The sequence below is a fragment of the Pelecanus crispus genome, chromosome 7 (assembly GCF_030463565.1).
Source record: "Pelecanus crispus isolate bPelCri1 chromosome 7, bPelCri1.pri, whole genome shotgun sequence".
NCBI classification, from domain to species: Eukaryota; Metazoa; Chordata; class Aves; order Pelecaniformes; family Pelecanidae; genus Pelecanus; species Pelecanus crispus.
Genome location: NC_134649.1, coordinates 17,173,301 through 17,186,170, shown reverse-complemented (window position 1 = coordinate 17,186,170; position 12,870 = coordinate 17,173,301). Strand labels below are relative to the sequence as shown.

At 41.9% G+C, this 12,870-nt stretch overlaps 1 protein-coding gene across 1 annotated transcript in view; it reads right to left on the bottom strand.

Moving 5' to 3' along the window:
- Positions 1–12,191, bottom strand: part of CHRFAM7A (CHRNA7 (exons 5-10) and FAM7A (exons A-E) fusion) — a 41,315-nt gene extending 29,124 nt beyond the window's left edge. The window contains exons 1-2 of the mRNA XM_075714310.1: positions 12,137–12,191; positions 10,821–10,960 (exon numbers count right to left, since the gene is read on the bottom strand). Coding sequence (XP_075570425.1) covers positions 10,821–10,960; positions 12,137–12,191 — 195 coding nt within the window. The remainder of the gene's footprint in view (positions 1–10,820; positions 10,961–12,136) is intronic.
- Positions 12,192–12,870: the final 679 nt, after the last annotated feature.

The window sequence follows — 12,870 nt, the reverse complement described above, 5'->3', positions numbered from 1 at the left end:
GCTTATCCTGCTGAACGTCTCTGCAGCTCTTGACACAGAAGTATTACAAAGACACCGTAACAACTCAGGGAGAGAGGATGAACCAGCATTACAGAAATTCTAGTTATTCCTTATCCTACACCCTCTGAGGGACAGGTTTGAGAGTTCTCTTTTACAGGGTCTTCATTTTCAACTTTCCCTAAAAATCCATATGGTCCCCATTTTAACACCTGTAAAGAATCACTGGCAAAGGTACTGAGAAACTGTGAGCTTGGCTGAGAGGAATATATTGATGCAAATCAACTGTGTGTCTCTTCACAAATGCAACAAGTGTCATGACTGAAATGTCAGAACACCTACACAGTCCTTCAGGCTGTTATTTTCTGCAACACAAAAGAGCAAACTCTCTCCTATGAAACGAACATTTCTGTCTGGTGGGGTCAGAGATGGAGTGAGCACTGTAAAATCCATAAAAATGTTTATTTGAGTTTCTTGAGCTCAGTGAGGGGTTTAGTCAAACTTACCAGTGTTCATTACTTTTTCTGTCTTCGGTCTTGCATTTAATATCATTAGTGGTAGTGGGTAAAAGACCTGCTGCTTTTCTCTCAAATACTTAACCAACACAACTGTGCAGTTACTGAGTGTAATTGCGGCGATGCCAACCACAGAAATACATTAATACTCACAGCTGAACACAGAAAACAAGCCAATAAAAGTCCAAAGTAGTAGTGCTGTATAATTAAACATGTGTGTGTGTCCACCAACCCTGCACATGGTTATCAATAGTCTTCCCTTCAAGCTACTCCACTCTGAGGATCATATAAGCAATATGGAGATGTGATCATAGGCCATGCAAATATGGTTTCACATCACTAACAGAGGATTTTGGAGAGATGAATTGGATAAATATCATATTCTTATGTTGCTGCCAATGAGCAGCAGCATGGCTTCATGCCATGCTCTTAGCACTTCCCAGTTAGACGTTGTTGAAGCCAGTGTTAACAGCCTTTCCTTTTTAGAGATCAAATTCTAGTTTCAGATAATAAATGAACATGCAAGCATAAGTGAAGGTTAAATCCAAATATAAGTTTACTTCTAGTTATTCTCAGAAAATAATTATTTTAATTTTTAATAAATTAAAAATTCAAAATAAATTACTTAACACATTAAAAATAAGCTATTTAAGTAATTAACATTCAAAATTAATTTTAAAATACTTCTTTTTCTGTTGAAGTGCTTGTACATATATGCTCCCTGCTGCCAACCCACTGTGAGATTTTTTTTTTTTTTCGCCTTTTTTGTAACTCAGAGATATATTTAGATTGGGAACAGTTGGATTGTTTAGTAGTCTGTTCAGGCAAACGTGGTGAGGAGTTCAGGAGAAACTGAAGAATTCACATCTGTATCATCTAAATTTGAAGTAATTAACACTTGAATGTTTCTATGTTAATACACTGTTCGTAGATAGAAAAGCGTTTGCTTGCAATCCATTGACAATACTTTGTTCGACTGCTGTCAGCACTATTAGATTTGTAAATTACTGAAAACTTTTTATAGTGTGCGCTTTTCTGAGAGAAAAGTGGGCACTGTATCTGTACAGGTCTGAGAATACAGCCCTAAAATGAAACCGAGAATAGAAACAGAATACGACCTACTCGATTGTTCAGGAGCCATAGCCCATCAGGACTAGCATTTAAAAATGTCAAACCACAACTGGTAATCTAATCTAGTCCCCAGGCTCCTCTGGTAAGACAGGTGCTCCCAAGGGTGGTGTTAGAGGTTAGGTGCACTGCTTTAGCAGCACTTCCTGCCTTCCCTTGCCATTATCCCTGAAATTGCGGCAGCACCTTTCCTGCCAACTTGCAGACCCACACAGATCACGTTACAGGAGCAGGGCAGAGGCTGTGATGGTTACGTGTGGGTTGCTTTTCCCCAGATAATTCATCCAGCCCGCAGCATCTTCCCACAGCACTTCCAGAAGCCTTCCCAGAAAAGAAATGGGTCCAACAGGGGCAACCACCTGCATTTGAACTCCTTCCTGAGTGTGCGTTGACACTGCAGCCAGAGGCAAATCAAATCCAGGAAGAACCAAGTCAACTCCCATCTCTACATGCACAGTAAAACGGGCTTTCCCAAGAAGCCCCAGATTTATAGAGCATGTAATTAGCCTGTATGTGCACAAAAACCGCAAAAGACGAGCAGGGAGACTAGGCTGCACGCACGGAGTGTGTTGGCTCATGCCACAGCTGGGACTGAACCTGCAGGTCTCCCTGGAGCCTGGGAGCAGGGAGGTAATTTAACAGGCAAAGAAGGTTTAACAACACTGATCTAATACTGTACTTGTGCTTTACAGAGCCAGATCCTCAGCCAATGCAGATCAGTGTAGCTGCGCTATGGGAGGACAGGAACATTGCTAAAGAAGAATACGGGGCTTTCAAATTTCCACAGGCTGGAACAAGCTGATCCATATTGGTCAAAACAAAGGATGCGAACTTGGGTATTAAGTAGTGACATGATGTATTGTCTAGTACTTGAATATGATAGAAATATTGTCATTTTAACGGTATATAGTCTTTAAAAAAAAAGAGGACCAATTCTGAATATTACAGGGAGCATCTTCATTTCAGTCCCAAAACTTCTGTGAGTTAAAAACGTTGTATAAGAACAAGTATTAGTTATCCAGACCTGACTTCCAGGAATTATGTCTTATGCTGTAATTTTGTTTTATTAGCTGATTACTGAGGACTAGTAATAATTACTAGATGATGTGACTTTGCAAATTCTGTCGTTCTGGTAAGAGGTCCTGTGTAAAACGTGAAAGCTTTATGTTCTGGTCCCTGTACTCTACAGCAATCCATCACAACAGAATCTGTTTTCTAGGACCTTAATCACACTTTTCACAGTAAAGATGCAAACCTTCTTCATCTCAAGTGGCATACCTGTAGATGTCTACTCACTTTTTAAGTTAATGGAGCATCCATACTAATATAGTTAGAAAACAAATAAATGAAGTACTGAGCTTTTATGATTCGTGCTGATTATTTATATCACAAAGGATGAGGAAAATGTTAGAGAAACTGCTTTGCTTTACTCATATCAAAAACCAAACAAACAGAAAAACCCCAACTGATTTGTATTATAATTCCAAAGACCTCTCCTGTGGAACCAGAAAGCAGAACAGAAGTTCTGATGTTCACATACAATGAACATCTCTAATGTCCCCCAGTTAACTATTATCAGGAGTTTTTTCACAGCCTTTAGTCAGTCCTTTTTTCCTTCCTGCAAACTGCCTAAATTAGTTTAAATTCATTGCTTCCCATTCCATCCTACAAAATATAGACTGTGTTTAAAGTATCTTTCCAGATCAAACACTGTTTGAGAAGACTCGTAGAAGAAAGATGCTGAAGGAAAAAATAGCCAAAAAAGCCAGAAGATATTTAAAAGCACAGGAAAAATGGACAAATATCACAGAAATAAGGTCGCAGTTTCTCTTAGTATATCACTATCTCACCACAGTAGAGTAGGGAGAGGTGTTGTCTGCTTGTTTAAATAGATCAATTATCAGAATATTTTAGACTGTTATGTGAAAAGATCTGTTCTTCATATTTTGTGGGGAAGCAGAATACTCTGTTTTCTGTATAATCCAGTAACTTTCATAGGTATTAAACTAACTAAAAATACCAGAAAGCATATCCAGCCCTGCTCCAGTTTTCTAAACTCTCAGGAATAAATCATGGCAGAATGGAAATGGCTGCAAGATGAAAGTTAAAATAATTTTTCCCTTTAGAATGGAGTGAATAAAGATCAAGCAGCAAAGTGAGAGGAAAATAAAGCTTGGAGAGACTTTTTCTAATGTACACAAATGAATGCTAAAAATTAAAAGAATAATGCAGATTTGATGAGCTTCTGCCACAATCATTGTTTGCAAAGAGGCTGCTGAGGCTTGATAAACAGCTTAGGAACTTCTTTAGCACCATTTCTCAACGAGCGTCTTGATTTGGTTGTTTCATTCATCTTTCCAGATTTAAATTTCTTTTTTCTTTTCCTTTTTTTGGCGGGGGAGATGTTTATTTTATAGTCTGTTTCTTTACAGAAGCTGTTCTGCTTCTTTGAATGACAGCATAATTTTCTTTTTAAAATTTCAAGATATTTCACATTACTATCTTGCCCAGTAGGTCCAGGGTATTTGATTGCAAATACTGAGTTGCAGATTCTTGTGCAGAGGCTTTACTAAGCACTGTATGTAAGTCATTGAAGTCAACTGTATCACTTACACTGTGTAAAGTGAAACAAGGACAAAAGCCCTTGAATATATAAATCTAAGTCATCCAAGTAACCAAGGGCAATGTAGGATGAGCAAACTTTGACTGAGTTCAGATAAACATAAAAAAGTTTGCATGCTTTCATTTTTCCTTTGGTCTGCACAAGTGAGTTAAACAGCCTAAAGGAACAGGATTTCTCTTGAGATTCTGCTGCTGCTCATTACATATAAACAACTATTCAGCACTTTTCTTTCCCCTAACTAGAAATTAAAAAAAGTAACAGGAGAAACTGGAAAATAAGCGAAAACTGTTGTGTAGTAAATGATTTAATTAGCTAGTAAATGTCTGGAGGAACCATGAAAGATTCCTGACTAAATGGTGTTATGCAACATAAGTAAGAACTTGAATATTCATGTAGGTAAATAACTAAATTCAACTTCTTAAATAAATTACTAAATTTGGAGTCTTCTGCTACTAAAAAAAAAAAAAAAAATTAAGATCAGAATTGACCAAAATGGACACATTCATACCCACCAAAATGTTTGTCACCATAAGTCTTGCTACAGAAGAAGTCAAAATACGTACCTTGCTGCAAATAGTCAAGAAATCTGGTATACTTCACCAAAAGTATCTTTCTGCCCTGTACCAAATTTTTTTGAAGAAGGAAAGGTGCCTCAAGTTTCTAGAAGTGTTTTTTAGTGTCGTTCCCAAGTTGGAACATGGGAAGTTCTGCTTAGATGTTAGGAAAACAAGTCTACCATGATGATAATTGAATATGGAAACAGGTTGTCCAGGGAGGTGGTAGAATCTCCCTCCATGGAAGTGTTCAGTACTTGACTGGACACAGTCCTGAGTAACGTGATCTATTTAGACACCTGGAGCAGGATGGTGGACTAGATGACCTCTGGAAGCTGCTGCCAAACTAAAATAATACTGCAGGATTCTTCTACTCATTTAGATAACAGTAAAAATTGGGTTTGAACTATTGCTGCATATCTCAATGTATTCCAGTTCTTCATATCTGTCTCCAAGCACTAATTTGCAGTGTAAATGTATAATCACTTTGCATTAATTTCTAAGGTTTCATCTTCTGACTCTTGGGGATGGAATTCCCTCAGGTACGTTTCTCTTAATTGTGTTAACTTACAGTAGATACAAATATGTCTATTGTAAAAATGTCAAGCTAGGCACAAAATTAATGCCTTTGTGATCACTGTATTTGTTTTTCTATGCCACTCACTATTCTGCATGAGATGTAGCAGAGTAGAAACAGCACTGCTGCTGTGTCTATTCCTACTGTTTGCTCTAAACCAATAGGTAGTGGCTGAATATTCTCCTCTGATGCTATTATTGGGATGGATGTTACAAGAGAAAATAAGAATGTTAGAAGACATATGCCTCTACGTAGTGTTTAAAAAAGCAGTGGCTGTCATTTTATCCAGTGCGGAAATTATATAATATCAGCGTACTTCAAGAATCTGTTTCTCAAAAATGCATATGCTGGAAGTTTTTCCTAAGCATAAGTTAGGTTCATACTCCATGCCAACACTGAAATACTAGACAGGCAGAGGCCAAAGACTAGCTTTTTGTGCAGGTAGTGGGGTTTTCATGATGTGAGATGTAGAGAAAAATAAGTAGTTTCTCTACATTATGTTCCATATTTTTTTGACATTGTACTGAAGCTCTGACCTTGACCAGCTATGACCATCCATTAACGCCTCTTCCTCTCCTGCCACTAATGTATGCAGATACCCTTAGTATTTGTCTGTTAAGATTTTCCTTCTATGCCTATTCTTAGATTTTGTTTAGGTTTTTTTAAATCATAGAATCATAAAATGCTTTGGGTTGGAAGGGACCTTTAGAGGTCATCTAGCCCAACCCCCCTGCAGTGAGCAGGGACAGCTTTAACTAGATCAGATATTTCCAAACGTTTTCCGATTCAGATCCAGAGAGATATTTATTATCAACCTATTCGTTCAATATACATTGCTTTCCTGCAAGAAGTTTTGAAACAAGATTTCAGCAAATCAGAGAAGAAGTAGGTTATTTTTCACTTCTTTCATCAAATTGCTTGGCATTTCTCATTTCAAGAAAATTGAAACAAATAATTATAAAAAGCAAAAGAAACTTCTTATTCCATCTTCTGATATTATAATAACTCAAATGTCCTTGAATAGCACTTCCGGCCAGTTGGCTGTCTCCAATTTGTTTTCACTTCAGGATGACTTAATTGCAAGATTGTTTGCAAAGGTTTAAGAGCAGTGATTTTCCTATTATGGGATATAGGAATAAAGTGAACTGAAAGATACCTAGGATCTCTCTCTTGAAAGTTCTTATTAACTTGACACAGAAGCTTTTTTTAAATCCACTCCTTTCAAACCTCTTTCTTTCCACTTCACCCCCCATCCTCTTCCACCTAAATTCCACCTTTCTTCCAAAGTCCTTTGCTGTCTCTCAGGTCTACCATGCATTCCCACTTCTCTAAGCACTCCCTCAGTTTCCCAGCTCTCCTCTTCATTCATGTGTCCCCAAACTGCATTTTTCTCATGCTGCCACTGTTTTTCCTCCCCTTTTAGCAACGCTTTGTATAATTTACTATGCCAGCTTGCATTCTGATTAGACAGATCACTAACTGTATTTTCTAGTGGACTAAACTAAGTTGGGGCAATCGGCACTTACAGGTCCCTCATTATGTAGTCCTGATACTAGCATGCATATTAATATGCAATACCAACAAAAAGAAAAACATATCTGCAAGCACAGGATAGAAATAATTGCTTTTAATTATTATTTATTTTTATAAATATAAATATTTTATTTATTATATATTTGTATATAATATATATTTATAAAAATAAATATATAAATAATTTAATTATTTACTTAAAATTTTAAATAATAAATAATTTTTAGAAGAAAAGGGTTAAACTAAAAATGTAAGGTGGGAACATCCACTGTATTTGGCAAATGTTTCATATACTGTCTCCCCTTTCCTATCAGCAAAGTCAGAGTGGAATGGAAGAGACTTCAAGTAAGGAATAGCAGCAGCCAGGATCCAGCCTGGCTCAATTTGTTCTGGCAGGGATTTGACAGATCTGCTCTGGATAGGTCTAACTCCCAGTACAGCTTGTATAAGCTGAGAAGCCATTAAAGTGAATATATAAACTACAGGAAAGTATGATGGTGACATGTTTTGTTTCTAGCTTGTTAAACCAGTAATTGTTATTGCAAATAGCTGTCATTCCCACCAGCATTTGCTTCTTGTTGACAATGAAGAAAACTCATTTGTTTTATAGTGTGAAGCTTAATTTACTTCATGGTTGGTTTCTTTCTTTGCCTGTCAATCCCAGATCTCTGAGAAAGAAATGCAGTCAGTTTTATAGCAAGCAGAATAAGCTGTAACTAAACTGCCAGTACAAAAACTATGTCTTCTTACTGACTATGAAGGGATTTTTTCGAAAAGCACATAGGATCAAAAACTCCCTTTTGAATCATATTAGCCAAGACTGCCAGTCATTGACTATACCCAGACTGCTGCTGATGTGTGGATATTTGCCCTTCAGTTTGCATGGTTTTTAATTAGACTTGACAACTCCAGAAGAAATTAACTCTGTGAAGGTGACTGCCTGCTGGCCTTTAGCCATTTGTGTCTCCAACAGCCAACCGTTCATACAGTAGTCAAGGACATGGTTATAGCCATGTCAGGAGTGTGGGAAAGAAAGAGTCCCACTATCAACTCATAGAAATGCAAAGGAAACTTTTATAGTATAGATGCAATGTAAGTAGGAAAAAAAAGTCTTGTGAGCGTTCAGCTTATTCTATTCAGGAAACATTTTTGATGACGTAAAGAAGGCTTCTGTAAGCTGTGTCATCACTAGGAGGCTTTCGCCATACAACAAACTTTTCCCAGGGTGGTTAATACTTAAAACCACATTAGCTTAACATATTCAAGCCAAATGTATCTATATAGAATGACATCAGAAATACAATTTCTGAAAGCCGGGAAAAAAATTGGTCTGTTCACAGCCTTGTTTCATTTGGATCAAAGTGCTTTTTTGAGCTCTCCTGTTCTGAAATAATTCTGAAATGAATTGTACAACAAAAACCCCACAGCATCAGGGTTTTTATCCTGGTTATCAAACCAAACCAAACACTAGAGAATGTTTCCTGAACACACAGTTGTACAAAAAGAGTTGTACAAAAATCCTTTGAAAGGAACTTTACTGTCCTGTACCAAAGCAAAAGTTCCTCCAGTAGCTGTGGGAAGGCACATACTGCAGCAGGAGGTCATTTCCCAAAACAAAGCTACAGAAGAAGGCCTTGTACACTTAAGTCCATGGTTGGGAAGGGGTTTTTTTGAAGGCTAGTTTAAGAATCAGTTGAAGCACCATGTACTGTGCTGCATTCTGCAGAGATACATTAAAATGTGGAGTTTTGTTCAGGTGCTCAGTTTGAACAGTCCTTGAACACAGTGGCTAAGCTTTCCTGAACATATTGGCCTATTACTACCAAAGACAAAAATCTAACTAAAACCAGAGATACACAGAATGTATAGCTACAACTGAAGACGCTAGCCAGTAGGAGCTCCTGCAGAAGCTACTAAGGGGCCTGATGTACTGGAAAGAGGAGCTCCATCACACAGACGATATGGGACCAAGAGAACTGAGTGGTTATTTCTGCCCTGTCCTCCACATGTATGTGGCAAGAGACTCATGAAGGTTTAAGCCAGCAAGAATAGCTGCAGCAGTAGCCAAGATGGGGACCTTCAGGCATTCAGACCTTTGAAGCACTCTCTGTCCCATGCTGCCCTTTGTTCTGTTCACTTCAGCTTCCTCCTCTTACTTTCCTCTGACCTTCCCTGTCCTCGTGACTCCCACGGCCCTTCAAATACCTCTTTGTGTCACCTTGATACATTCTAAAGGAATCCAATTAGAAGATGAACACTGAAATTAATATATCCCTTACTAACACAGTATCATTTATTCCTTTTGTGTTATTCCTCACTTTTACACTTTTTCTGTTGTCTCTGATTGTCCAAAGGCATTCTTGCTTACTTGTCTATTTAGACTGACTCTTTGTGCCAAGAGTCACGTACTACTTGTGTCTGCAGAGTGTCCAGCGCAATGAGATCCCCTTTTTCCAAAATCTCTAAGCCCACCCATAATAAATATCATTAATAACAAAAGCGTGTCCACATACAGCTAGTGGGATGTTAGTGTTATCTGTGATATCAGCCCACTTTTGTCTCCTATCAAAGTTTTGGTCTAATGCCTGGCTGTCCTCTCCTAGTTCTCAGGTGTCCATGCAGTACAACCACAGTCTGCATCAAGTTCAGTCTGCCAGCACCTTTTGAAATTGTTGCACTCTACGTAACACGTATTCTTCTCTCGCCATCATTCAAAGAATACATGACTCCATATAGCTTCTGTTCTGCTCGTTGGTATCACATATATTAAAACTCAACTGCCATAGACAAGAATAGAACTGACACGTTTTGCCTGTTGGCTTTGGCGGCACTGACACCGAAACAGCTCGCTTACTACGACTGCCTACTCTCACTTTAGCAAATAGTAAATATCACGCTGGAAAAACAGATCCTAGTTTTCACCTTAGGTCTAATAAATCTAAAACTTGCAAAAAATGTGCATAGAAACTACGAGCATTTAAACCTGCAGAGTTCTCTCTGTGTGTGCTGACCTTTAGATACTAAATGAACAGTGTCTGGATTTTGGCAATTGGCAGCTTGTAAGGTAGCAGAAAGCAAGCCACTTGTCATGAATAATCCCATCTATATTTCCCTTTTTTAATTTTGTTGTGCCCCGAACTTTAAGCATCTGGTGGAAAGATAATGGCATTTTGAGGTTAACTACTAGTTTTAAGTAATTAACTTCTTTATTAGTTGCCATAGCTAGTTGAATTCAGTAAAAATTAATACTGTAAACCCACTTACATGTAGAGTTTGATCTCTGTGCCGCTGTGACAGAATGAAGCTGAAATTACTCATATTTGAACCCAAAAGATCCTACAGTGCTTTTTACAAGCCTGCCAAGCACTGCACAGGAGCATCTATTGATATACCAAACAACCGTGGTTGCAAATAGAGCCGCTAAAATTTAAACATATAGAATGTAGCAGTCTTGTCTAAATAAGAAATAATATAACTTGGATTTTGGCCAGAACACCCCCTTCCTCTCCCCCCTCCCTCCCCACCTCCAAAAATAAGAAGCTGTTTAGTGACCACCAGAAATCAAGAACTTTGGGTTTGCATATCCCCTCCTAGACTACACTTCTTGTTGGTTCTAAGTACAGTTAAGGATTCAAAAGGCAAAGTATGCAGTTTGAGCTTCACTTTAAATATTTCATACTGCTAAGAAGGTTGGGAAATATTGACTAAGAAAGAGGCAAACTTTACTTTTATGTTTACTTCTTTAAAAAGGCAGTCAAAATTTGGTGTTGTGTCTTGAATTATTTCTGTTTTCCAGTATCTCACAGTCTTCCTTCACTATCACAAATCTCCATTCTAGGAAGGAAAAATGTACCATTTTAAAGAAATAGTTTCCTAGAAGGTCACAGACTCACCACATCCATGATCTGCATGAGGCTGAGTGTGAAATAGACAGTGAGCGGCTGGGAATCATTTGCAACCGGTCGCTCCAGAGGGTTGTAATTTTTCAGCAGCTCCTTGTAAAGCTTCCGTTGGAACTCTCCTTGCAGGGACTCTTCAGGCACAGGAATAAATAGATAAATAATTAGGATTCTACATCAGAAAGTAAAGCTAGGACACATGCTCCTTTCCTGCTATCAGATATAATGCGTCTATTATTTTACCTGCTGCATTCCCAGAAAAATGCCACTGTAATTCCTATAGTTCATTAGCTACTACAACAAAATCTTATCACAAATACATCACTCTTTCTTTTCATCCCAGCCTGTAAGGGGGATTCCCTCTTTGATCATTTCTTGGCTGGCTAGGAGTGATAAATTCTAAATGCTAATGATACTTTGTCTACATATGCACCCTTTGGTCCAGCAGCAAGAAGCGATGAAGAGGAAATACACTACCTGTATTTTGACACCTGTCCTGGCATAGCTATAACCAGAAAAGCAGAACACAGATACGGCAGAGGGCATCAGCAAGACAACGGGAGAAAAAATGGCCACAGGTTAGACTGAATGCTGCTCTCAGACTGCTTCAGTCTGAGAACTCTTTGGGGCAAGTACTCTCCGCTTTGTTCTCTGTTCATGCAGCTATGAATAAAGTGGGGGCACAGGGTTCCTGGCAGAGATGATAGGCACAATATTAATATACATGACGATATTCAGGGACTTCTGTCCTTTTTACACCTCAGATACAGAGGGGGTCTTTATTCTGCCGGTTTTCTATGGAGGGAGAGGGAGCAGGTCCACATGGATGGAGCAGAGTAGACCAGGGACAGAGGCAGTTTCAGAACGAAGGGGAATCTGGGTCAGGGTTGGAACAGGTCCTCTGGATGCGAGCCCTCCCTGTCCCCATCCAGACGGGCTTTCCTCTTCCCTATTTTCTAGCCCTGAACTCCCCCCACAAAAAGCCACAGCGTCTCCCTGAAGCAGCTACCATTTAAGTGCCCTGACGGAGTTTGCTGCCCCATCCCCATTGCTCTGTCCATCTCCCGTGTCCCTTCCCGGCAGCTCCCAGCGCTGGCAAGCCCCCAGAGCGGCGCGGGACAGGGGACAGCCCCCAGCCACAGCGGCCGGACGTGGGGAGGGGGCTGACGGGGACCGGGGCCGGGGCCCCGCCGCGCCGCGGAGTAACCGGGGCAGCTGGCCCTGCCTCTGCCCCTGCCCCGCCGCATCCCGCCCCGGCTCCCGGCGGCTGCCCGGCGCCGGCAGCCCGCGGGAGCACGACGTTCACTCACCGCGCACAAGCCCCGCCGCCGCCAGCAGCCACACCGCCAGCTCCTGCAGGCCCATTCCGGGAGACCCAGCGCGGCGAGGGAGGGCGACAGCAGCGGCGGCGGCGGCTTCTCCCGCCGCCGAGCCCCGCGAGCAGGGCTGCGGCGCGGGCCGAGCCGCGGGTGCGGGTCCGGGCCGCTGGGAGCCGCCGGGGACCTCCGGCAGGTCGGCCCCTTCCTGCGCCCGCACCGGAGCTCGCCCTACGGCGCTGCCGGCTCGGGCGGAGCGGAGGAACGCTGGCGGCCCGCCTCCGCCTCCTGCCTCTCCGCCTGATGGATTCCCCTCCCTTCCCTAAGCCTCGAGCGTCCCCGGGCCGCAGGGGAGGGAGCGGAGCCGCTCGCAGGCTGTTGCCGCAGCCGGAGCGATGCGGTGCGCTGGGCGCGGCGGCCCCGGCGTTATAAAGAGGCGAGCGGGGGCAGCCCCCTCCCCCGCTGGGCAGCCGCCCCCCGCCCGCCCCGCTCCCGCCGCGCCTCTCCCCGAGCCCTGCCAGCGGACGCCCTCCCGCAGCGGCCTGGCCTGCGGCGGGGCGCGGGGCGCCGGCCCTCCCCGCCCGCGGGACGGGGTCACGAAGGGAGAGCGAAGGCTGCTCCGGGCGGGGCGGGGCGGGGCGGGGCGGGGAGCCAGCCCTTGCCGGCCGCCCGGCTCCCGGCGAGGCAGCCTGCCCGCCCGGCTGCCGCGGGGAAGACTCCCCGCCCGC